This window comes from Hyaena hyaena, unplaced genomic scaffold, assembly GCF_003009895.1.
Source record: "Hyaena hyaena isolate Hyena2069 unplaced genomic scaffold, ASM300989v1 scaffold_138, whole genome shotgun sequence".
Lineage (NCBI taxonomy): Eukaryota > Metazoa > Chordata > Mammalia > Carnivora > Hyaenidae > Hyaena > Hyaena hyaena.
Window position 1 is genome coordinate 480,149 of NW_024080770.1, and position 25,976 is coordinate 506,124.

The window sequence follows — 25,976 nt, forward strand, 5'->3', positions numbered from 1 at the left end:
TAGGAAGGTCCTCCTCTCCCTCCACCAGCGAGGTCTTGGGAGTTCTGTGGCTTGCCCGGGACCACCCTGTCTGTATGTGGCTGAGGGTCTCCCAGTGTGGGATTCAAATCCAGGGCCCCCAGAGACCCACCTGGTCAAAGAATGGTGAGCCCTGGCAAATCCCCAGCACTTGCTGGGGCACCAGTCGATGCGAAGCATCAAGAAATGTTCATCGGTCTAAATCAGAGCTCTGTTGAGGCCGGGCCCCGGAGGGAAGCAGTCAGACTGGAATCCGGTCTCCTGAACATTGCACAAACGGCGGACCTGGCTCCTCTCTCCTGCGCTGCCCCCCCCACCCCCGAGTTCGTGACCTGGCAGCCACGACACTGGCTGAGACTGAAGGACAAAAGGACACTGCCCTGAGAGTGAAGACCCAAGGCTTCTGGGCTGACTCTTTTCTGACTTCATTCCAGCTGTTGGATACCCCTGCCCCTATTTGGGCCTCTGTCTCCTCAGCTGAAAAATGAGGGGTTGGACTAAATGAGGTCCAGACGCCTAGAGCCCAGTCCTAAGAGGGGAGCCATCTTACCTCCGGGCTGGAGCTCATTACTTTGCAGGCCACCAAGCTCAGCTGTCGGGGCAGCGGCCATGCAGTCCTGAGCCAGGGGGTGGGGTGAGGGTGGGGGGGCGGGGCAGAGACAGAGGCTGTGCTGGCGCCTCACCTTGGAGGACTAGGGTGCTGCAGTGCTGAGGGACGGAAGCGAGGCCAGTGTGGTTGGGGGAGGGGGTAGCAGGAGAGGGAGAGTCACTCAAGGGGAGGCTGGTGGGGCTGGTCCAGGCGAGAGAGGTGACCAGGGTGAGACAGTGGAGGTGGAGAAACATGCATGGATTCAGGGTATGTTTGAGACAGAAATGGTCGGTTGTTGCAATAAATATGGCGGTGGTGAAGATGCCGGAATGCCTAGGTCTCTCAGCATTTTGTTTAGGGCCATGCTCACTGGCACTCACTTCTTTCTGGCCATTTATTCATCACGGAGGCTCGGCCAGGCTCCAGGGAAAGGATGGTCAGGGGGATTGCAGGCTCACCAAACTTTGTTGCCAGCTTACCTTAGCGACCGAGGTAGGACCCTCTCGCCTCCCTCACAGTGGCACCAGGAAGGGTAAGAACTGGTGGCAATGGAAGGTGGGAAGGGGGTGGCACTGGGCTTCCCCCCGGGAGAGTGTGGGGGCAGGACACCCCAAATGTCAGTGGTATCCAGTCCCTGAACCGTCTTCATTAGCGGCCCGCCGGCGGCGGCAGTGAGGAATGGCTCCCAGCTGGCCAGCTGATCTAATTTCAGGAACCGTCTCTTCCAAGAGATGGTGCGCACTCAGCTTGGTCTGCTTCAGCTCCCAGAGGCCTCTGGGCTGACTTCCTGCTGCAAGGTTCTACTGGCTGCGTCTGCCAGGCAGGGCGACTCAATTGCTTGGCTTTGCCTGGCAGGAGAGTGGGGGCACCCTTTGGGAATGGAGAAGGAGGGAGGGTCACCGGAGACAGGAGAAGAGAGGGAACAGCAAAGAGGGGCTTGGTGCGAGGGGGGTGGGCTATTTGCTAAATAAAATTTAAATCCTTAGCCCAGTTTCTGCCAAGAAGTGAGAAGTGCTGATAAAAACCATATGTCTCTAAGTAAGTGGAATGAGGAACCCTGCTTTGTACGCGCGTGTGCGAAAGATGCGGCTGTCGGTCTTCCGTGCAATGGAAAAATCTCTATTTTAAAGAATACAACGTGAAGAGGCACTCTGAGACAACCCACATTTCGCAATTAAGTAGTTTACAAGGTCAGCAAAGGAAGGACAAAGTAAACCAGCTGAAGAAAGTCTTGCTCAATACCAAAATTTGTTTAAAAGTTCAATGTTACAGTCAGAAACTGTATTCTAGGCTTATTATGAAGTTTTACAAAAATAGCCCCAAAGATAAGGCTCTTTCAGGGTGGGGAAGAAATTAAAAATGCTCTAAGTACTGACGCTTGAAAAGGAGAGTAAGTTTTGTAAAATGTAAACGTTGTCATTTTTTTTTTTTTACTTTTTCTAAATTGACCCTGCAGCCAACTAACGCTAAACAGAGACACAAATATAATTACTGTTCGTTCTGCAGAACAGGAATTGTATTTCGTCCTCCACCATTGAAATTCCAACATAACGGGGTTCCAGTTGACCTTCTCCGAATTTCCTCCCTTGAATGCTGGCCTTCCCAGCCCAGTCCTGTTCTCCATCCTTCTCAGAGGGGGCAACCTGTGGGACCTCAGGTGGGCTTACCTGCCCGGGGATGCCCTTCCTCCTGGCTGATGGAAAACGTTAGCTATTCTTCAAGGAGGTTAATTTCCAACTTCTGCCCCTTCCACTGTAATTCCCATCTGACACTCTTGCATAGAGATTCCAGTTCTCTGGTGAAATCTTGTCACTTCCTTTCTTGACCCTATGAACCCCAGTTGTCTGAAAGTCTGTGTTGGACGATGCCAATATTTGGACCGCTTGTGGGTCTGCTTCTAGGACGGAGATGCTTTTTGGCTCTGACTGATGTTAGTTTCCATCAGATGATTTGTTTTGGCTTTCTGAAAGGCAGTGCAGGCTTCGGAAGGCCACCCTAGTCCAGTCTGGGTAGAGCTGGCTTGAAGCTGCCTGTTGGACTGCTTGAAGTCTGCCCTGTTCCCAGCTCGCCCTTCCTCGTGGTGCCTTAGCTTCTGGAGCTCTCCCTAGGGGGCTGGGCTGTTTTCTGGGGGCCCTTCCTCTTCAGTGGGGCTCTGATTCCCAGTTTATTTCCCCTGCCCTATCTGACGGCTGAGAGCTCTGCTCAGCTTCCCAGTTTCTCAGCTGTGCTTTGGGTTTAGCCCTTTACTAACCCGGGCCCAGGCTGCTTAGGAATCTGCAAATGCCTTCAGGGAAAAGGGCCTGGCATTTTGAACTTCTCTTCTCCCGAACAACTTGGCCCTCAGGTCCTGCTTGCCTGGGCATCTTGAACTCCAAATTTGTCCTCCTGCCCCATGAGATTGCCGAAACCTCCAGCTAAAGTTCTCTGGCTCTTATCTATCACTTTCTGCTTGGTTCTTAGCCTTTGGCTCCATGCTGGCAGGGGGAGGGTGGCACCGAGCGTCACCTCCATTAGCTCCCCTTCTCTCTGGGGTCCTGTCCTCTCCGGTCCTGGCTACTTGCAAACGGGTGGCTTTTGGATTTCATCCAGATCATTCCTGGTGGGAGGGCTGGCCATTAACAGATTACTCTGACATTATGGGAAGTGGATTTTTCTATCGACTCCCTTAGAATGTAAGCTCCCTGAGGGCAGGGACCTTGTCTCCATCACCACTGTGATCCCTGGCTGATCTCAGCCGTAGCTTTAAATGTCACCTATGCCTGGAAGGTTTCAGATGCTGTCTCCAGCCCAGATCTCTGTTCTGAGTTCTCAGCCCCACGTATCTGTCACTTGTCATTGCCTCGTGGCTTGTATAAAAACTCAACATGTCCAAAATCTTGTTCTTTCCCCTTCATCTGTCCCTGTCCCGGGCTCCCAGCACAGGTAGAGGCACCTCCTCCATCTACCTGCTGCTTATGTCTGAGACCCAAAGGTCACATTGACAACTGCTGCTCCTTCTCCTCCCACGTCAGTCACTCACGTTGCTGACTACTTAAAATGTCACATGACGTCACCCAGTCCTCTCCTCCCCACCCCAGCCCTGTTCCAGGACTCTTCCCCTCCCCTGAGGTATTCAGTAGTCTCCTCACATTCCTCCCCAAAGCCATGCTGGTCTCCTTCCAGCATGCTCACCAGCCGCCCGACAGCAGAGTGATCTTTTGAAAGCAGAAATCTGATTATGTCATTTCTCTGCATAATATTGTTCAATGACGCCCCATTGCTTTTAAGAAAGCTTTGAAGATAAACCCTCAAGGAGCCACCAAACTGGGTATTCTACCCTAAGCTCCCTCCCAGGCTCAGCTTAACTGACTGTTGCCCTTGGCACGGTCCAGCCTGAGGGCCTTCTTTGTTCTACCAGTGTCTGGAGTTCTTCTTGAACCCAGAGGCTTCGTGCATGTTCTTCTCCTGCCAGAAGTTCATCCTTCAGGTCTCAGCTTCGTGTCCCTTCCTTGTAGGACTTCCCTGACCCCCAGAGTTGGTTAAGTGCCCACAGGAGCTCGCTGTCACTGTATCCTCTGCTCTGTTCATAGAACTCAGCACATCAGAATAAACAGTGAATCAGGTGATTATTGAAGGTGCTTTCCCCCTACAGGGCGCTAATCTCCTTGAGGCCAGGGGCTGTTTGTCTTGGCCACCACTCTATCCCCAGCCCTAGCAAGGAGTCTGGAACATCTTAGAAGATTCATTAATAATTTTTGGAGTGAGTGAAAGACCAACAAGGACAGCCAGTCACCCCCCGCCCCTAACTCCCCAGCAGAAAAAGCAACACAGGGGATGGAGGGCAGAGAGAGGGTGGCTGGGATATGGGGTTTCTAGCTAGCGACTGTCTGAGAGTGTGGCTATAAAAACGAGGAATTCTAAACAGTCTAATGCAGTCTTCTTATTGTCTGACTTAGCACACTGGCCGAGGAGCCAGCAGATCTGGGTTCCAGTCCCAGGTCTGGCATAAATCATGACGGATAGCATTTGTATAATGCCTCACATTTTACAAGGCATTTCCACAGATGGGATTTCATTGAATTGACTCAGTGACCTCCGGCACGCAGCTCTTAGAGGCTTGTTGGGAGAGAGGAGGCCAGGGAGGAGTGGGGTTCCAGAAGCCTCCTCTCTCCCCTGGGATCACAGACAGGTTTCCTCTCCGGCCATGAGCCTGTGCATCTGGAAAATGAAGGAGTCCAACGAGATGACCTTTAAGGTTTGTCTGTGGAGATTTAGAACTCAAAATTCAGAACTACTCCAATCAGAAAGCAAAGTAGAATGAGAGCAGTGTAGCGTACCCTGCCTCCCCGGGCTCCTGACAAGGCCACGGTGGCCCAGTGAGGGGTCACAAGAAAGCAGGAAGCAGGACGGAAAGCAGGACTTTTGTGTAGATGGTGTGTTTGAGAGTCAGCCCTAGGAGGCAGGAGCGAGGGACTGGGGAGAGGCGGAGGTGGAGGAAAAGCCCAGCTAGGTTAGTAGGTCCAAATCATTGCCTCTGGCTCGAAGCACCATGATCTCGCCGGGACCTGTGGAGAAGCCTCAGACCCCCTCCCAGAGCTGTCACCCAGAAGTAAGGGCGTGAGAGCCTTTCTTCAGCAGGGAGGACATTTACCCTCAGGAGTGTCAGCTGAACCTATGGGCTGTGCTCACCCACAGACTGGGAGACCTCTTGGTAGAGAAGTGCCGGAGCAGAAAGTGCCAGAATCCTTGAGGTGACAGTTGGAGGCGAGCCACGCCCATGGAGACCCGCCCCCGCAGCAGTGCCCAAAGTCAAGGTGTGGGACCTGGGGCACCAGATGTTTGACCCAGGTCGCAAAGAGGAAGGGTCACCACCATCCGGCTCTTGAGACAACGGTGCAGGATTTCCTCCCCTGTCCCCACCAATCCTCTGCTCTAGGGGTGCCGATGCCCCCATCCTTTTTTCTGTGTATTTCTTAGCAAACAGAGCCATCAAAATGGGGGTGGGCAATTCAGATGGGGTTCCAGCAGAGCCTTGGAGAACAAGCTGTCGTCCTGCTGGGCTATCCTTGAGCACCAGCCAGGCTGGCTCTGGGATGGAGAGCCCTGCCTCACAGTGAGGAAGTGGGTCGCTCCCAGTGCTCCTCCCTTGGGCAGGAGTGGTGCTCCCCCAAAGGTTAACAAAGGGTCTCCCTTCAGGCTGGGGGCTCCCCAGGCCTAGAAGCAATGGTGCTCCCAGCTGGGAGATGCTTGCTCCTTCTCCCCAGTGCCATGATGCTCCCTCTCTGTCTTTCTGTTATAAACTCTGGACCCGGCTTCCCTCAGCCTCCCCTTTGGGTTCTCAAAAGTCTAATTTGTTAATAAAAAAAGGAACAGTGGCTGCTTCTAGCTTTTTTCCCCTCTGCTATAAAAATTCTACTTTGTCCCCAGGCAATGTGAATGGGAGACTAAAGGAAAAAAAAGGGTCTTTTATGGGAAGAAGGATAAGAACACAAAGATTTAAGCTTTAAGATATTATCTGTCCACGTTAATCCTCTGAGTAAATCTTTTCAACCCCCAAATAAATTTCATTCTCCTTCAGGAGAGGAAAGGGCCTCTGTTTCTCTAACTGTATACCACCCTTCCCCCCTCCCCCCCCCAGATTTCTGAGCATTGTATATAAAGAGTTTGGGTGGAGGAGGTAACCTCTAAATTTGGGGAATTTCCCAAGTGATAGGAGTATCTTCATTATTCTTGGTGGGCCACTCAGACCGTGCTGGGTTCATGCTAATCAGATGACTCAGGACTGGAGCGCGGAGGCGGGGCAGGCCAGAAGGACCAAGCTTGTGATTAGAGGGTTGGAGTTTTGAGACAGGTGACATCAGCCTGACCTTGGGGAAGGGTAGAGGGGCTGAGGCTTAAGCTCAGGCACAGGACTACTGATTCCATCAATAATGTTTACATCATGAAACCCCAAGAAAATCTCTGGATGAGGCTCAGGTCGGCTCTTCCTAATTTGTGTTGTTACACATCGATGATCCAGGATAGTGGTGCCTCTTGAGAATGCAGAAGCTTCACATTTAAGACTCTTTCAGACTCAACGCTAAGAGACATTTCTTCATTGGCTGGTCCTGATTTGTGCTCTTTGTAATTAAACTGTGGTCGCCGGTACAGTGCTTTCCTGAGCGCTATGAGTTGTTCTAGTGAATTACCAAATTTGAGGGGCTAAAGCTTGTGGCTGGTGCCTGATGTGAGGGGAGGCTTGTGGCTGATAGGGTCTTTAATCCGTGAAGTCTGTGCTAATTCCAGGATCAGAGCTGCATTGCCCTTAGATATCTCTATCTGCTTCCTACTGCTGCCCCGGGAGGCACTCAGTCTTCTCCAAACGTAGGCTCTTTTCCACGTTCTCCTCAGAAGGCAGACACAGAGGCTGGAAAAGTGGCCTTGAGTTAGGCCTGGGTGGACCTGGCCCAACCAAGGAAGGTGATGTGTGGTATGGAGAGCAGCCGGCTTGCTTGAGGGCAGTGGGAGGGGTGGGATGTGCCTGGTTGCCTCCTCCTCTCTGCTGCTGTCAGTGTGGAGGCTCCAGCCTAGCTCACCTGGGAACGGTCACTGGGGCCACCTGGATCTGCCCTCCCCAGGCCAGAGCTCTCCCTCGCTTCCCTAGTCCTTCTATACACTTACACTTCAGTGCTCTCTTCCTGGCTGAGCCTCTCCTGTGTGTGTGCAAAGGAAAGAGCGTTTGTTTTCCAGAACTGCTCAGATTCCCTCAAGCTTCCCCTCCCTGAACTTACCACTAATAATATTTCAGTGTCTTCCAAGTTGAATGATTCCTTTCCCCTTTAAATCTTCCATCTATTGTCTCCCTCTCTCTGCCCCTACCTCTCTCCCTCCTTCTCCCCCGCCTCTCAAAAATAAATAAATAAACATTAAAACAACAACAACAACAAAAACCAACCTTACTTTCTGGGGCTCCTGGGTGGCTCAGTTGGTTCGGTGAGGTGTCCGACTTCAGCTCAGGTCATGATCTCATAGTTCGTGGGTTTGAGCCCCATGCGGGACTCCATGCTGACACCTGGGAGCCTGGAGCCTGCTTTGGATTCTGTGTCTCCCTCTCTCTCTGCCCCTCTCCCACTCCCACGTCTCTCGCTCTCCCTCAAAAAAAAAAAAACATTAAAAAAAATTTTTTAGGGGCACCTGGGTGGCTTAGTCGGTTAAGCGTCCGACTTTCGCTTAGGTCATGATCTCGCGGTTTGTGGGTTCGAGCCCCGCGTCGGGCTCTGTGCTGACTGCCAGCTCAGAGCCTGGAGCCTGTTTCAGAGTCTGTGTCTCCCTCTCTCTCTGACCCTCCCCTACTCGCACTGTCTCTCTCTCTCTGTCCTAGAAATAAATAAAAATATTAAAAAAAAATTTTTTTAAAAACCTTCCATCGATTCAAAGATTTACTCTCTGTTTCTAGCCCCCCCCCACCCAACAGTCTTACTCCCCCCAGGGCAATGTAAATAGAAAACTTAAGAACTGGTTTAAATAGCCTCTTTGGATGAGCCAGTCCCATCTATGCAAATGTTCAAAATTTCAGGTTGTATACCCGCTTCTGTACCCCGTGTGAGGATCTGGGTGCATGAGGACGCGCCCCTGGCAATGGCGAGATGGCCTTGGATCATACTTGGCCTGTGCACTTTTGCTGGAGTCCATGAGGCATGATGGTCACACCTGGCCTTCTGGGTAAGGTGCTGACGTGCATCACGGGAGTCACGGTGTTCCGTTTCTTCCCTGGAAGGTGCCTTATGAACTCTTCATCCTGGCCAGGCCTTTGCTGGAGCTCTCTGCCTCTCCAGTCTTCTCCCTGGGACGTTTGAGAGCTCCTGGGTCCCCTGCGTGGCCAGGGAAGGTCGGAGTCCTGCCTTGGTCTTGCTCCCCTGGCCACTAAGGCACCTTTGTTCTGCCCCATGCTGGATCAGACAGACCTCTAGAGGTGTCAGGCCTCTCCCCGCCCCCCCCATCAGTGAGCTTAGGCAAGCATGACTCAAGCGCCTGAGATTCTCTGCACCCCTGCACCCTTGTCCTTGGGTAGTGAGCTCATGACGGTTTGATGTCCTTGCTATCTTCTTCATCCTCTCTGTCCCCAAGACCAGGAGGGCAAAGCTTCCAACCTTTTCCTCTCTGCCTACTGAAGATTCCCCTTCCGAGTCCAGGATCTGCACCGCCTAGGCCTGCCTCCTTGACACAACAAAGGAATTTAGAAAATCCTTTCTCCAGACAAAGGGTGGTTTTCCAGTGTCCTTGGTTGCTGGGAACTCAAACAAAAATCTAGCTGATGTTCAAAGCTGGGCAGTGACTTACTCTACCAAGATCTCCCCTTGCCCCAGCAGTGAGTATCCACAGCGGGTGGGACCCCCTGGGCTCCAAGACTCATGGGCTGGGGAAATAGATCTGAAACTGTTTCAAAATATAATCTCATTTACATGCTCCGCTAATAATATTTATGGTGGTTTACTATGTGCCAGTTGCTAAGTTAGGATATAAACACTCTTTGAAATTATTTTTAATAACTGTTTTATTAAGATATAATTGACATACCACACAATTTAGTCTTAAAGTGAACAGCTCAATATATTTTACTATGTTCACAGAATTGTACAAACATCACCACTATCCAATTTTAGAATATTTTTATCATCCCCCCAACCCCCCCATACCCATTAGTAGTAAACTGCTCCCCCTCCTCAGTCCCCCCCCAACCCCCCCTCCTGGAAATCACTAATCTATTTTCTGTATCTATGGATTTGTCTCTTGTGGACATTTCACGTAAATGAGCTTTCCTCATTTAATATAATGTTTTTAAGCTTTATCCATGTTGCACTGTGTATCATTACTTCATTTATTTTTATTGCCAGTTAATGCTCCACTGTATGGATAAGTTGTATTTTATTTAAACATTCATCAGTTGATGAGCGTTTGGGCCGTCTCCACTTTTTGGCTATTATGAAGAGTGCTATAAACGTTCACGTACAAGTTTTTATGTGAACAAATGTTTTTATTTCTCTCGGGTACATAGCCAGGAGTGGAATAGCTGGGTCATATGGTAACTCTGCTTAACATGTGGAGGACGTGTCAAACTCTTTTCCAAAGTGGCCGCACCATTTAACATTCCCACCAGCAGCATGTGAGGGTTCCAATTTCTCCACATCCTCAGCAACCCTTCCTGTCGTTTGGTGTTGGCCATCCTAGCAGGCGAGCTGTGGTGTCGCGCTGTGGTTTTTGATTTGCATCTCCCTGATGGCTAATGATGTTGGACATTTTTTCATGCACTCATTAGCCATTCGTGTATCTTCTTTGGGGATATATCTGTTTAAATCCTTCGTCCATTTTTCAGTTGGTCATATGTTTTTTTATTGTTGAGTTGTAAGAGCTCTTTATATATTCTGGATACAGGTTCCTCTTTAGCCCCTTTTGGATTGTAAAAGACATCTAAATCAAGGTCAGAGCAGGGGTTGCCATTTTAATAGTCTGTAGGGCTCATCGCAAGGTAACAAACAGAAACCTTGCAAAGAATGCATTCCACCCCACGCCGAGGGTTCATGTAAGGGTAGACCTTGGAGAGGAAGGAGGTGCAGCTGCCGGGGCAGGCCTGGGCCTGCTCTCTGTTCAATTACACCCTTTTCAAAACCCTTGTTGGAGAAGAGTCTGAGACATTTAACAGGCTGGATGTGGGTGAGGTGCTGGTTGGTTAATGTATTGAAGGGGGAATCAGCTTGGGGACATTTTCTTTTCTTTCTTTTCTTTTCTTTTCTTTTTTTGAGCATAGGCTTTTATGTCTTGGGCAAAATGAGATGGTACATAATTCCCTTTGTAACTGGAATTACAAAGGGATATGCAAATGCAAGGTGATATTATTGCTTCTATTGTTATACGGAGGAACCAATGAAAACCCTCTGTAGGAAGAAATCACAGAGCCTGCACTGGGGGGTGGGAGGTGAGCAGGGTTTCAGGGGCGATGGTGTGGGGGATGAAAGGAAAGGAAAGAGGAGGGAGAGTGGAAGAGTTTCCAAACATTGGTTACTTATGTGTGTGTGTTTGTGTGTGAGAGAGAGAAGGAGACAGGGACAGAAAGACCTTTGTGATTTCTGCTATGTTCTATTACCACCTGTATGATTATCTATTTAATGTTTCTCTTTAAGTGGGCTCCTATTTTTTTTAATTAAATATATTTATAAAAGAAACTTGGTATCACAGTTATAAATGGCAAACCTGCTTCATTTTCCAGCTGGAATGAACCTTAAAAACAAATAGAATGAAACCCAATGGGTTATTTAATTCTAGCTGGATGCCGTTGGCTCCTAGACCTGGAAAACTGCTCCCTACTGGCTCATCTCCCCAAAGGGTGCCCCCCAGGGGGCAGGGGCCTCTCTAAGCCCACTTCCTCCATCCTTGTTTTCTTTCTTTGACGGTGCTTATCACTATCTAAGGGACGTCGTTTTTCCCATGCGTGTCTGTCTGTGCACAGGCTGGGGCGGTCTTATTCTCTATCTCCACTGCCTAGCTCACTACATAGTTGTTGAATGAGTAGCTAATCTAAGCTGCAGGGTTATTCTCTAGTTTGTTTCTCTCCTTTTAGCAAGTGTCAACCCGGTGTTAAAGGACACACCAGCCAGTGCCACACTGCTACTGGCACCTTGCTGCAACGGGGACCTGCGCAAGGCAGCCTTACAGGGTGTGATCCCACAGCTCCCTTGCCTCCCTCCCCGTGGGAATCCCCAGGGTCCTCGGATCCTCGCTTGCTCACTGGCCAGCTGAGTGACCCCACAGCATCACCGAGCCACCCCTGGGTCCACCTTCCCCAGAGCAAGAGGACCCATCCCACCCCCTGCTGGCCTCCCAGACACACCCAGCAGAGAATATGCTCAAAGGGCTTACCGGAAGATGCGATTCAAGTACTGACACTGCCTGCTCAAAAATCCTACCCTTCTTCCCCAGGCCCAGCTTTTAAAACTAATAATATAATTTACTCTTTACTGAATGCTCAAATGTGCCAAGTGCCCGGCTAAATAAAAGTTGTAGATAGCTACAGTGTAAGTGTATTCTTGCAATAATCCTCTAATGTGGGGATTTATTGTTACCATTTTACAGATGAGGGAGGGAACTGAAGCTTAGAATATAGTTTCATGACTTGCCCAAGGTGACGCAGCCAGCTTAGGTTCTCATGACATTGTAACAAACACTATCACCTACGTGAAGATTTCCCACCCAGCAGTGTTAAATACCCTAATTCTGAACTATTACCTCTCTCCACTCTATCTACCTTGGTGTGTGTGTGTGTGTGTGTGTGTGTGTGGCAAGTATCTGCTTCTTGAGGGCTGAACCCATTCACTCATCTCTTCCAGGGTCAAGCCAGGTACTTGGCATGCTGTGGCTACTCCATCTGTGTTCCCGGGTAAATCTAGGATGAAGGCTCCTGGGTTTCTCCCACCAGGCTCCGTCTCTGAGGGGGACAGATGAAGAAAAATGAGCAGCTGTATTTCCAGAGATATAAATTAGCTCCGTCACAAAGCCCCTGGGATGTTTACCTAGGAGAGTGTGTGGGAAGACATGGGCTTGGACCAGGACCAATACGGGCACAGTGAGGGCGGATGTGCAGACCATTCTGGAGGCCAGGTAGGGAGCAAGGACCCTCCTGGCCCATAGCATTGATGGCTTGTGCTGGACTTCTCCATCTTTGCAGATTCATTCTCTACCCTGTTCGTCATCCTCACAGGAGAGCAGAGGAAGAGGAGTGATGCTGGGCTACTTATTCCATGTGCAGGGCTGATAACTGCCCCGTGATGACTAGCCCAGGGATCTGCGCTACCCTGGGTGGTTTCCCTACACCCTGACCTTGCCATTGTGGGGAGTCCTCTTATTAGACTCACTTCAAGTTATTCTTTTTTTGAAATATAATTTATTGTCAGGTTAGCTAACATACAGTGTATACAGTGTGCTCTTGGCTTTGGGGGTAGATTCCCATGGTTCATTGCTTACATACCACACCCAGTGCTCATCCCAACAAGTGCCCTCCTCAATGTCCATCACCCATTTCCCCTCTCCCCAATCCCCCACATCAACCCTCAGTCTGTTCTCTGTATTTTTTAAAAAATAATTGCTCTCACCAGTGGTTTTTTTTTTTTCAATGTTTATTTATTGTTGAGAGACAGAGAGACACAGAACGTGAGCAGGTCAGGGGCAGAGAGAGGGGGAGACACAGAATCTGAAGTAGGCTCGAGGCTCTGAGCTGTCAGCACAGAGCCCAACACGGGGCTCGAACTTACAAACTGCAAAGTCATGACCTGAGCAGAAGTCGGACGCTTAACCTACTGAGCCACCCAGGCGCCCCTATTCTCTGTATTTAAGAATCTGTTATGGTTTGCCTCCCTCCCTCTCTGTTTGAAACTATTTTTTCCCTTCCCTCCCTTGCATCCCCCCATCTTCTGTTAAGTTTCTCAAGTTCCACATATGAATGAAATCATACAATATCTGTCTTTCTCTGACTGATTTATTTCACTTAGCATAATGCCCTCCAGTTCCATCCACGTTGCTGCAAATGGCAGGATTTCATTCTTTCTCATTGCCAAGCAGTATTGCATTGTATATATAAACAATCTTCTTTATCCATTCATCAGTTGATGGACACTTGGACTCTTTCCATAATTTGGCTATTGTTGAAAGCACTGCTATAAACATGGGGGTACATGTGCCCCTACGAATCAGCACTCTTGTACCTTTTGGGTAAATTCCTAGTAGGGCTATTGCTGGATCGTAGGGTAATTCTATTTTTAATTTCCTCTTCAAGTTATCCTGATTTGAGTGTGCCCTCTATTCCTGATGGGACCCTGGCTGATAGGGTAGAATGCCCTTTTCTGGGCTCTTCCAGTCATTTCTTGAGGTCGGGGTCTATGTTTATTTGTCACTATGTCCCCACACTTGGCACTGGACTTGGGACATGGTTCTAATCACTAACTGATATCATTGAGCACCTGTAATGGGCTAACACTGTTACCCGCATTAACTCAAATCAGCCTCACAACAATCGCACCATTATCACCTTCATTTTACAGATGAAGAAAGTAAGATCCAGAGAGGCTGAGTAACTTGCCCAAGGTCACGTGTCTTGTCAGCATGCGGCAGAGCTGGGATTTGAACCCAGCCAGTGTGAGTCCTGAGCCAACAGGTTGGCTCTTAGCCCTGCTTGTGGGTTTGCCTTTCTCGTGTTGTCTGTGTGTAAGGGGGACGATGCCCATTAGTCTTGGGAATGAAAAAGAACCTGTTTCTTGGCCCACTCAGAGGTTCAGTCAAGTAGAATGGGCAGAAGGTGGAATGTAGGTCACCATGGCAACCAGATCACCTGGTCACATTACCTGCTGGGTTCTTGGGGCTGTAGTTCTGCTGCAGCAGAGAGAGGGTGGGGTTGGCATGGGGCAATGTCTGAGGCACCAGATGCACTGGGAGGACCTGGAAGAATACCAGGTGGGCAGATCAGCCAGGAGACTCTGGGAAGAGGAGGGAGCAGGTGGCGAGTTTCCCAGGCAGGGCAGTGGTGGCCATTGAGCCTGCATCCACGTGAGCCCTGACCAGTGCTCTGAGGCACCCTTCCCCATTTGTCTCCCGCTCCAGAGCCCTGGGTTTCAGTCTTGACTTCAATCTTCTCTCCATGCAGTCAGAGCCTGGGGAGGAGGGAAAGGCACCATTTGCTCCTCTGCCACCCACTGGGGGCACCCACTGCCAAGGCCCAGGGTGCCTCCATTTCACCAGCTATGGGATGAGAACATAGGCTTCTCCTTCCTACTCCCTGAAGCTCTCCACTCCCCTGGGGGCCAGGGTAGGGCTGGACGGAGTGGACAGGTCACCTGTCTATGATTTGTTGTAGGCCTTGACCTTCCTGACCAGGCATGAAATCTTATGGTAAGTAGACGGGCCCCTTCCTCCCCTTGAGCCGAGGCCCCACGCTGGTCCCTGAGTGTGGCTGCTGCCTAGCTTTGCAGGGCCCTGGAGATGAGGCTGGTGCAGGGCCCGTAGAGACAGACCCCAGCCAGGAGAGCCTGACACCATAATTCCCAGGGCCCAACTGGAGCTGAGTGAAATCCCAGGCATTAAGCCACTATGGGACCCGACACAGGATTTCTCCACATAATCACGGAAGTGGACAGGGCATCCTCAGGGTAATGGGGGGAAGGAAGAAAGGCCTTAGGAAACAGGGCTGAAGCCTGGCTGGATAAACCTGGATGCATTACTGAATTGCTCTAAGCTCAGGCTCCCTCTCCAAGCCTCTCTTCAGGGCCTGGCACGTGCCAGACATATTGGGGACCAGCCACAGTTCCTGTTGTCGTGCAGGTTGCTGTCCCCCAGGGAAGGTTCCAGGCCAAAGACAAGTGACATGCAGCGTGGAGAGGCCGCAGACAACTTCCTCATCCGATTGCAGAGGGGGTGACGGGCGCGGTATGCGTGGGCTCTGTCCTGGCTCAGAAAGGTTGATTGAAAGTCTTATGTGACTCCTCCTCTTGCTCTGCTATCCGCTCAGCACCCCTTCCCCAGCCCAGCAGAAGACAGGCGCTTTACCGTCTGGACAGAGCCGAGCACGCAGGCTCCTGCCTCAGGGCTGCCAGGCCCAGCGATAAGCAGGGATGAGCTCTGGGTCAGTGAGTTTGAGCCCCGCTTGTTAGGCATGAATGGGAAGTGGAGGGATGCTAGATATTTGAGGAGAAAAATTTTAAGCCTATCTTAAATCGTGTCGTCATAGCATTGCAGAACACCAGAGATAATGAGAAGAGCCTAAATACTTCCATAGAGAAAAAAACAAAACAAAACGAAACCAAAAGACATACACAAAGGACTGGGAATCAGAATGGTTTGGGACTTGGAAAGTCCAAAGTTTGGAAGACAGTGACTAAAGACCTTCAAAATTATTATTATTATTTAAATATTTTTTATTTATTTATTGAGAGGGAGAGGGAGAGAGAGAGAGAGCACCAGCAGGGGAGGGGCAGAGAGAGAGGGAGAGAGAGAATCCCGAGAAGGTCCACACAGTGGACTACAGTGTCAGTGAAGAGCCCGCTGTGGGGCTCGAACTCCCAAACCGTGAGATCATGACCTGATCTGAAGTCAAGAGTCGGATACTTAACCAACTGAGCCACCCAGGCATCCCAAGACCTTCAAAATTATAAGGAAAAAATTCCAGTCTAGAATGAAGTCATAGCTAACCTATTAATCAAGAGTGAAGGTGAAGTAACTGGTTTTTGACAGGCAAATTATTTTTAAAAATTGCCTCTTATGCATGCTGTCTGAGGAGGCTTTTGGAGACATGCTCCACTAAAACTAGTAAGCAAACTGTGTTACTCTGGTAAACTAGCCTGGTGCATACAGGATGCTTCCATTTTTGGGTCCTACACGCACATACACACACACACCAAGGGAAGATCTCTGCAAGCACACACACAGGTGTGCACGTGCTGATCACAGGTTAGCTTGTTGGAGGGGACGGGGATCCAGATCTGCAGAGGATGCATGCACGCTGGGAGGGGCACACCACGTGTGACAGCCTCTGGTCCTCCAGCCAGCCCCTTCCCCATCCTGGCTGCCTGGGCGTGGCTCTCCAAGAAGTGATGTGTCCACCCTACATTTCAAGCCTGTGGGGATTTTCTTTCTCATCTTGTTGGTCTTTTAAAGAGCAAAGTCCTTTTCAGCCTCAGTTCCGGGTCAGCTCTCCCTGACTTCTGATTGAATTGCTCCCTGAAAAAGCGACCCCCCCCCCCTCCTTCCAGATGTCTCTTTGGGCTCCGTGCACAGGTCCTTCTTATCTGCAGCTATGGCTGCAAATCTGCCTCTGGGGCCAGACCCAAAGAGGGCACGTGTGGCTTCCTTTTGACCAGCACGGTCGGAGCCCAGCTCAGCCTGCCTCTAGTTTGGACTACTCTGTGTTACTCAGTGACCTCTTCTGTCATGATTTCGGGTGCCTGTAGGTCTGCTCTGGAAGCCTGACACTTTGCCCTCAGCTCCTGCACTGGCTGACCCGGCCCTGAGGCCACTCTTTTCTCTAGCACCCCGGAGATCCCAACACTGTCCAGCCTCCAGGCCCCGCCCTGGCCATTAGTGCTGGTCCTCCTGGAGCCCTAGAAGATCAGCAGGCAGAGTGGTCACAAGCTTGCTTCCTTGAAGCCAGAGGCTTGAGTTTGAGACTCAGCTCTGCCACTTCTAGCTCTGTGACCGTGGGTGAATTTCTTACCTTTGGTCAGCCTGTGCTCCGCCCATTCCCACGCTTATAAAAGCATGATATAAAGCACTGAAACCCAACCTTGCATGGTTGTTATTAGGACAATTAAATGATCGAATGCATGTCAGCGGTTAGAGCAGCACCTGACGTGTGGGTCAGTGTTGACTACGTGGTAGCTGTTATTTTCATGCTATTTTTACCTCTTTTTTTTGTTGTTGTTGTTGTTGCAATGAAGAAACTGGCTCAGAGAAATGAAATCATTTGCCCAAGCCACACAACTTGAAAGCAGCAGACCATAAAAGCCATCTTTTCTGGCTAAAGACAGGGCTATTTATAAAATACCTGCAGGCTGTGCTGTAGGGCAAAGGACTATTGACCCCGAGGCCCAGGAAGCTGAGCCCAGAGAAAAAGAGTGGATACGGAGACTAGCACCGGAACCCTGTTCTCAGTGCTGCCTGGCCAAGAAGAACGGGAGCTCACGGGACTTAGAGGTCCTGCCCCCTCCCTAGCCTTGAATGAGAGTCTCTAGGCGGGAGGGAGGGGGGAGGGTCCTTTCACAGAGTCTCATATGTTTTTTAATGTGGGACTCAGTTGAACACCACTAACTAGAGCCTCAGAGGCAAGGGTGCAGAGAAGGGTACAGACAACCATAGGATGCCTGAACTGGAAGGTGCTGGGGAGGTGGGGGGGGGGGTGTTGTCGAGTCCCTCATTTGACAGCGGGGAAACTGAGGCACAAGAGGGGATGTGGCAGGTCCAAGGCCCCGGCGAGTGAGCTGCGGGGCTGGTCTCCCTCTGAGCCTGCAGAGGCCCCTCCCCTTGTCTGGGAGGGGCTGCGGGCGTGGGCTCCTTGACTTCTGGCAGGCTGAATGTGTGAGCTTTTCAAATGGCTTTGACTCTTGAGTCCATTAGTGATTAATTCAGAGTTCCATTTAGAGCCGGCGGATCCATATTTGGAGGAGGAGAACATTTTGTGGCAGCTGAGATGCAGCCACGATTCATCTGCGGGCGGCCCACCCACTCGGCGGCCTGGGGAAGGCTTCAAATCTGGCAGAGCCCTCCCCGTGGCACCCCTCCCCAGAAAGGTCTCCTGGGGGCGGGGCTGAGGACTCACACCTGGGGGGTGGATCCTTTAGGGGTGAGCCGCACAGCCTGAAGAGGCTGCTGTGGGGTTAGGGCCCTACACTATCTCTTTCAAGCTGTATGACCTTGGGCACAGCCCTCATACTCCCTGAGCCTCAGTTTAGCCTTCTTTAGAAATGATCACCCCGATGCCTCTCCCATAGGAATGTTGGAAAGAACAGACGAAAAAAGGTACTTGAGTGCACCTCGCACGCAGACTCAGACTCGGTAAATGAGAAGTGGGGTGGCGATGGCACCTCCCTTCTCTGGGCTCTGGGGGAAAGCGCTTGGTGCCTGCAGCTCTGGGGCTAACGCACACCACCATGTGACCCTAAGTAAGTGATTTTACCTCTCAGGGCCTCAGTTTCACCTACCAAATAGAGATAATGGCTCCTTATTTACAAGACAGTATATGCAGGTTACATGCAAAATGTCCATGAGAGTTGGCAGCATGTGGGGGGCCACTCCCCCAAGGGTGTGGGAGGGGAGGGGAGCTTTCCACCCTGGACACCAGCTGTAATGCGCAGAGCCTCAGAGAATTCTTTTTTTTTTTTTTTAATGTTTATTTATTTATTTTTTAGAGAGAGAGCATAAGCGGGGGAGGGGCAGAGAGAGGGAGATAGCATACCAAGCAGGCTCTGAGTTGTCAATGCAGAGCCTAATGCAGGGTTTGAACCCACGAACAGTGAGATCCTGACCTGAGCTGGATTGGAGGCTTAACCCACTGAGCCATGCAAGCGCCCTGGTTGGGGGGGTAGGGGCGCTCAGAGAATTTTTAAAAATTAGTACAACTTACTGAAAGTCAGTCTGCTTGTTGTCACCTCAGGCCAGAATTCTAACAATGACAGTGACATTAGCCACTGTTAGTGGCCCTCTCCTCGTGGGCCACTGGGCCCTCCAGTGTTGATGGCCTTCTTTTCCTCCTCGGCGCCCTTCAGTATTCCCTGTGCTTTTCTGGAGAACGTTTCCCCACACCTATCCTGTACCCTACTTTTCGGCTCCCTCCCAAACTTGTCAGAGCAGTGTCTGGTGACAAGTTCATGGCCCCTCACAAGGCTGATAGAGCCTGTTGTTCACGAATAGCCGTGCGTTCGTGAAGGAGCCGAACCATTCTGGCTCCTGTTTTCAGGTCCTTCTCACGAGTCAGCACAGAGCCAGTGATGGGGATTAGCTACCCATCGGGCAGAGTCAGGATTGGAGCCTAGGTCTCTCTGCTCAGCGAGGTTGAACAATTTGCCTCAGATCACACAGCTGGCGGGAGAGGGATCAGGGTCCAAAGGGGTCCCCCTCGACTGACCTGGCAGCGTCCCAGCAGGAAGTGGGAAGCAGGCCGTGCACTCAGCTAGGGTCTTTGAAGGGACTTTGTAGGGAAGGGGCTGCTCACAGAGGCTGCGGGAAACACCCAGGGACTAGCGATTACTGGCCCCCAAGGCCCGAGGTGCCCAGTTGAGAGCCGGAGCTGAGTGAAAGTTGGAGGGAGCCCACAGACACTGCCAGGGCCTGCCAAGGCTGGAAGGGGGAGGGGGACATATCCCACCAGGCTCTCTCACCACCTCCGGTCTCCCGAGGGTGCCTCCCGTGGGCCAAAACCATCAGGAAGCACCTGGAAGCCAGAGGGCAAGGGCGGTGGGAGACACCATAGGGATCAGAGCCACGTCTGGGCAGCCGGTGGGAAAACAGAGTAAGAGCACAGACGCAGCTGATGTTCTTTCCACTCTCCCACGGCTGGGATCTAAAGGACGTTTTCCCAGTCGGTGAGCTGTGAAAACATGAGAGGCCAGACGGGGAGCAGATCTTGGCTCTCAGTTCTCCTGACGACTGGTGCTGGGCCTCCATTTACCATAATCAGGGCCCTGGGAGGGCCTCCTTCTCTACCTCCAAATCTTCACCTGCAAAATCACCCCTGAATGCTTCACTCAGTCATGTGTCCCTCAATTCCAACCATCAGAGGTTCATTTGGCTTGAGAGACCACACACCGTGCAGGTGACAGTGAGGGGCCGTTAGTCACTCTTTCCTGAGTATGAATTAACTTGGCCAGATGCTCGCCTCCTAGCACTGGGCTGAGATGAGAAGCCGGATGGTGGGCAGAAGAGAAGGAAAGGACCACTGGAGAGAGGGTGGTTTTGGACCATGAAGGATCCCAGGGGAAGAAAGAAGGGCAGGTCTGGGGACTCGGGTCAGGTTGGAGGGCACCCACCGTCATGGTCTAGGTCCCAGCTCTGGGAGTCAGGGCACAGCGTGTCTGAGCTACACGACCGGAGCACGGACAGGGACATGGGGAGGCTCGGGTGCCCTGAGGGCCTTCACGGTGCCAAGCACTGTGCTGACCTTTATGCACCTCCTCCTGTTTACTCCTGTTTGTGAAGGGAGATTGGCCCCACGGTGAGGATGAGGAGACGGGCTCAGGTGCCGTCACCCTGCTCAACGTCTCAGAGTTGCCGGAGGGCAGAGTCAGGACTTGAACTCAGGTCTGTCTGGCTCTAGAGACTGTCTACCAGCAGCCTGTGTTTACCAGCCACCCCTCACACATGCACACTCTCATGTGCACGTGCACACACAGTCACACGAAGGCCCTGCCCTCTCCACCATGTCAACACCCGCCCCTGCTCACGGCCCTCCAAGACAGGGACTATTATGGTCCATTTTCCTGATGATGAAAGTAAGGCTCAGGAGTAAGGTGAGGCCACACAGCACTGGAGTGGCTTGCAGTGCAGGGCCTGGAGTGTGGGCCTCCTGTGTCCCAGGCCCCATGTCTCCTCTCTGCTGTCTTGGTCACCGGTCCTAAGAGACCCAAGAGCTGTGACCAGGGTGGGGTAGGAAGGTTGGAGGATGATGGCTTGTGCTTTCTTGGCCTGGGACTCCTCCCTTGTCCCCCTCAAAGTTCACACAGCCCCCCTCCCTCCACCTGCCCCTCACAAGCAAGTGTGGGCCTGCGACAGACATGCCGATTGCAGGGAGGTGAGGAAGGTTCGTCCTGCGGTCTGCGGAGCCAGCCTGTGGGCTCGGGGTGGCTGCTGGCAGCTGGGCCCTCATCCTGGCTCAGCCACACCCACCGGGTGACCTCTTTTCTCAGGGCCAAGGGCGGGGCTCGGCAGATGGCGTGGGGCGGCACGCTGGCTTCCCCAAGGCCCTGCTGGCTTCTCCAGCTGTAAGCGAGGGACTGGACCGAGGGACCACAGAGAGGTTCCCCCCCAGCTCTGACATTCTATAACCCACACACCTGTAAAGTATATTCCCTCATGCCCCTTACCTCAGGCTCGGCTCATCTTTGCACACCCTCCTGTGTGCTGGGCACGCTGGAGTCCTCAAGGATGTTCCTAGAAGGGTGGGATGAAAGGTCTAACTGCCTTTACTGTGTCACTCAGTTGTAAGCCCCCTTCCTCCAGAGCTCCCAGCAGGAGAGAAACATGTGGTCTGCAGCTCACCGTGCTCTCTCCTTAGCATCCATGACACCTTCCTGAAGCTCTGTCCCCCTGGGAAGTACTACAAGGAGGCGACACTGACCACAGACCAGGTCAGCTCCCTGCCGGCTCTGAGGGTGAGTGCTGGATGGGGGCAGGGTGAGATGTGCCCCTGGGGGCGGGGAGTGGGCCGGGGAGGGTCAAGGACACTAAGAGAGGGGAGGGCACACTGACCACGGGGCTGTCTGGTGGTAGCCTCTCTCCGGAGGGGTTTGTGGACCTCTGGGCGTGGGGCCCAGCAGGGCATGCTTCCCCAGCACTTTTCTTTTAAATTTATTTTTTAATGTTTACTTATTTTGAGAGAGAGGGAGAGACAGAGAGCGAGCAGGGGAGGGGTAGAGAGAGAGGCAGACACCGAATCCGAATCCGAAGAGGTTCCAGGCTCTGAGCTGTCAGCACAGAGCCCGACGCAGGGCCCGAACCCACGAATGGTGAGATGATGTCTGGAGCCAAAGTTGGCGCTTAACCGACTGAGCCACCCAGGTGCTCCCCCTGTTCCAGCACTTCTCACGTGAATCTGGCCTCACTTTATCCTTGTGTCAGTCCCGTAGGCATGACAGGCATGACAACAGTCCCCATTTCTCGGTGAGGGGCAGAGGGACACTGGGGCAATGAGACTTGTTCCTGGTCTCATCAGTGAAGCTGACGGACCTTCCAGAGCTTGCCTGTGATTCCGTTTTGAGCCTCAGCTTAAACACTGCCCCCCTCCCGCTTCCTACTGACCATTTACCTGCCCCCCCCCACCCCTTCAACCGGAGGACCCTGTACCAGCCAGCTCTCTCTCCTCTCTTTTATGCCCCAAACTAGATAAGCGGGGAGGTCGGGGATCCCCTGCAGAATCATTCGGGCCTTGGGGAAACCATGGTGCCGCCCCAGGTCACCCTCCCGGCTCCTTCCTCAGCCCTTCTCTTCTGCTCAGGCTGCCTCACTGGCCTAGGGCTTTTCTGGAATGACTGAGAACCTTCCCGGTTTCTTCCCTGAGAAGCCAAGAGCAGGACTTGGAGCCCCAGGACTGTCATCCCAACCTGCCTCCTTCCGACTCCAGGTGTGGCTGCGGGAAGGGACACGTGCATTTCTGTTGCAGTTCCCTTTATCCTCTCCCCCCGAGTTTAGCTGATCCTCCCTGACCTACAGCCTGATAGATAAGAGAGGGGACCAAATGGTCAGACCTTCTCCGCGATTTCCCAGTTTCCTGGGCCAGATCTCATAACCCGCACACCCAGTACACACATGCACACACACGCACACACACACACACACACATACCCTGCCCTTGCTATAGCAGAGTTCATGTACAAACCACTTCCTGTGCCTCCATCTCCACACCTGTGAAATGGGCGGAGTGGTGGGGGTGGTGGGGGTGATGGGGGAGTTGTTTGCATGTGCTCCCCAAGGCTCGCTGCACCCCCCAGGCAGTGCTTACATGAGCTGTCAGTGCCGCCCACTACCACCGCCCACTACCAACCTTTTAAGGACCATCCTTGAGTTTTTTGTTCCTGCTGTGTAAAGGCTCTGCCCACCCCCCCCCCCCCCCCACCCCCAAGCACCTGGAAGACCCCAGAGCGGCACAATAAAAGGGCTCCCCAATCACTTCTAAGATTTTTAATTAAAAGTTGTGCTGTGTGTAGAGAGGCAATGTCGGGTTAACAAATCATGGCAGTGTCAGGCTTCCCGATTTTTCATTCGGATCTCGTCAGAATAATGGTTTGAATTTGTCATTGCGCAATGAGAGCCCATCTTCTCTTCCGTCTGGAACAAGGTGGGCTCTGAGAGCCGTGGGCACCTCTTGGAAGAAGCCTAGGGACTCCGGTGGGGTCCTAGGGAGGAGACTGAACAGGCGGAAGGGACATGCATTCAACTAGGACTCTGCAGCATCTCCGAAGCAAGGGACTTGGTTTTGGGCAGAGACCAAGAGAGAGCACAGAGCTAGGGCTTGATGTGGAGGCAGGAACAGAGAAAACAAAGGAATGAGAAGGGGTGTGGAGGGGGAGTAGGAAGGGGGAGGTGGAGCCAGGGTCTTAGGAAAGGAGCACAGTCCTCAAAAAGGTAAAGTAGTTGGAGGGTGTGTCTGGCACGGGCAGATGGGGAGCCTGTCCTTCTGGTACCCCCTACTCGTACACCCCTCCCCCCCACCCCTCCACGTCCACACCCCCCACGCACATGCGCACACACCTGCATGTCCTCAAACACCCAGACACGTGCTGGCCGGGGTGTGTCTCAGAACTAGACTCTCCACTTGGGCGCTGGGACCGAATGGGAAGCTTGTGCCCTCTGCTCCGCAGATGGGAGACAGCGTCACTGGGCAGTTACAGAATATCAGAATGCAAAGCCTGGAAAGACCCTCAGAGACCACCAGGGGAATCACTGCCAAGTGCTCTGTGCCTTGGCTTTTCCCCTCAGAAAACTGAAGCCCCAAGAGGGAGACACCTTGCTCAGGCCACGCGACCGCAGAGCCCGGCTGGCTCTGACCCCGCTTCTAACCAGGGACTCCCCCTCTGATGAGGGCTTGGCTCAGGGCTGACAGAGTGCTGGGTCTGCCCTGGGGGCACAGGGGGAGTGCCTGGCAAAGACCGGCCCTAGCGGGCCGACGTGGACGGTGATGGGTGACAGACGTGTGGGCACTCCACATGGCCCCAGAACACCCTAGTCGGGCCTGGGGGCTCTGTCCTGAGCCCCAGAAGAGCACCCACCACAGTAGCATCAGAGGCCGGGGCAGGGCCTAGCTCCACCCCGTGCCTTCCCCCTCTAAGCAAGAATCCTTGTCTGCAAAACAGCACATCTGCCCTGTGCTGTGTAACAAGTGCTGGGGACAAGTCACAGTCCCCCGCACCCCCCATTTCTCTCCGTGTCCACGACTTTCTTCCATTTCCAGGCCAGGGAGCCAGTGCAGGGGCGGGAGGTGAGTGGGGGAGGGGAGGGGAGGCTGCAAGGCTTGAGAAGAACAGAGGGAGGGACAGAAGGGTGGCCTGGGGTCTGTATCCCACGGTGGTGGGAGGGCTCTGGGTGGGGGTGAGGGCAGCCCCCGCCCACAGGGAGCACCAGTCCAGGCCACTCCTGGAGCACCAGACCCCCAGGCCCTTCATGGACCATGGCTGGGAACTGAGACAGGGTCTTGGTTCGAGGCTTCTTTAATTTTACTTATTTCATCCCTCTAAATGGCCATCATTTACTCTATTGTACAAATAAAAACCAGATCGCTGTAGAACAACTGGAAAACAGAAAAGCAAAAATACAATAAAAGCTGTCAGGGTAGCCCACCTCAAGGGATGTTGGTCACGACCGTTTTGCCGTATCTCCTTCCATATTTTTTTCCAAGCGGATATGTAAGTATTTATTGAGATCCCATGGACATCTTTGCATGTTCCCTCCCCGTCCCCCCATTTTGGTTTCTTTGTTCCTTTTCCAACTGGTTCTGAACAGCCAGAACCATGTCACACATTTTAGGACACTGAGCCACTGCCGCTGGGTTGGAACCCACTTGCTCATCAAGTGATCTGAGGCAAGTCACTTCACAAGAGAAATGATTCAGGGTGGGAGGAAGTAAACGGACCCCAAGCAAAGAAGACTGGGTGGGAGGGGTGCCATGTGGAGAGCCTGTTTTCCAATGTAGGTGAGAGGCCAGGCTCTAGGTGTAGACCTGGGTCTAAGGACTCAGGTTTCTCTACGGTATGAGGAAGCGCTTTCTTTTCTTTTCTTTTCTTTTCTTTTCTTTTCTTTTCTTTTCTTTTCTTTTCTTTTCTTTTCTTCTCTTCTCTTCTCTTCTCTTCTCTTCTCTTCTCTTTCTTTTTTTTTTAATGTTTTGTTTATTTCTAGGAGAGAGAGAGAGACAGCATGAGCAGGGGAGGGTCAGAGAGAGAGGGAGTCACAGACTGAAACAGGCTCCAGGCTCTGAGCTGGCAGTCAGCACAGAGCCTGACACGGGGCTTGAACCCACGAACCACGAGATCATGACCTAAGCGAAAGTTGGACTCTTAACCGACTAAGCCACCAAGGTGCCCATTTTTTTTAAATTTTTTTTTTTTTTACAAATAGCTTATTGTCAAGTTGGTTTCCATATAACACCCTGTGCTCATCCCCACAAGTGCCCTCCTCCATGACCGTCACCTCCCTCCGCCTCACCCCATCCCCATCAGCGCTTTCTAATCCATAGAGCTGTGCGCAGAGGGCACAGCTCCCCGTCCCTGAAGGGCATGAAGCGGGGCCAGGCAAGCATTTAGCTGGGGCGTTCTAGCACACAGTTCGGTACCCATAGGAGACTGAGCTATGTGCCTGTGCCCTCCTCACTGCCCGAGCCTGTGGCTCTGACCCTGGCACTCGCTCTTGCTCTCTTCTTGGTCTGCCTCCACACTATGTCCCAGACTTTAGATGCTCACCGTCCCATAAAATTTCAAAAAAAAAATTTTTTTTTTTGAGGAAGAACTAGCCAGAGATGCCAACTTCCCAATTTTGCCAAGTAAGGACATTTACAAACGACAGTATCCATAATCACCATCATTTCATTTTTTAAAAATGTTCCTTTTAGGGCAAAAATATAAGAAGGATCTAATCCCAGAGGCAAGATCAGTTCTTCCCATACACATCTCTTTTTCGT

General features: G+C 52.0%; 1 protein-coding gene across 1 annotated transcript in view; it reads left to right on the forward strand.

Annotated features, from left to right (window-relative positions):
- The first annotated feature begins 14,006 nt into the window (after positions 1 to 14,006).
- The window catches only part of CIB4 (calcium and integrin binding family member 4), a 51,891-nt gene continuing 39,921 nt past the window's right edge, over positions 14,007 to 25,976 (forward strand). Inside the window, exons 1-3 of the mRNA XM_039238317.1 lie at positions 14,007 to 14,062; positions 14,463 to 14,497; positions 21,366 to 21,462. Of these exons, the coding sequence (XP_039094248.1) occupies positions 14,009 to 14,062; positions 14,463 to 14,497; positions 21,366 to 21,462 (186 nt within the window). The 5' untranslated portion in view covers positions 14,007 to 14,008. The remainder of the gene's footprint in view (positions 14,063 to 14,462; positions 14,498 to 21,365; positions 21,463 to 25,976) is intronic.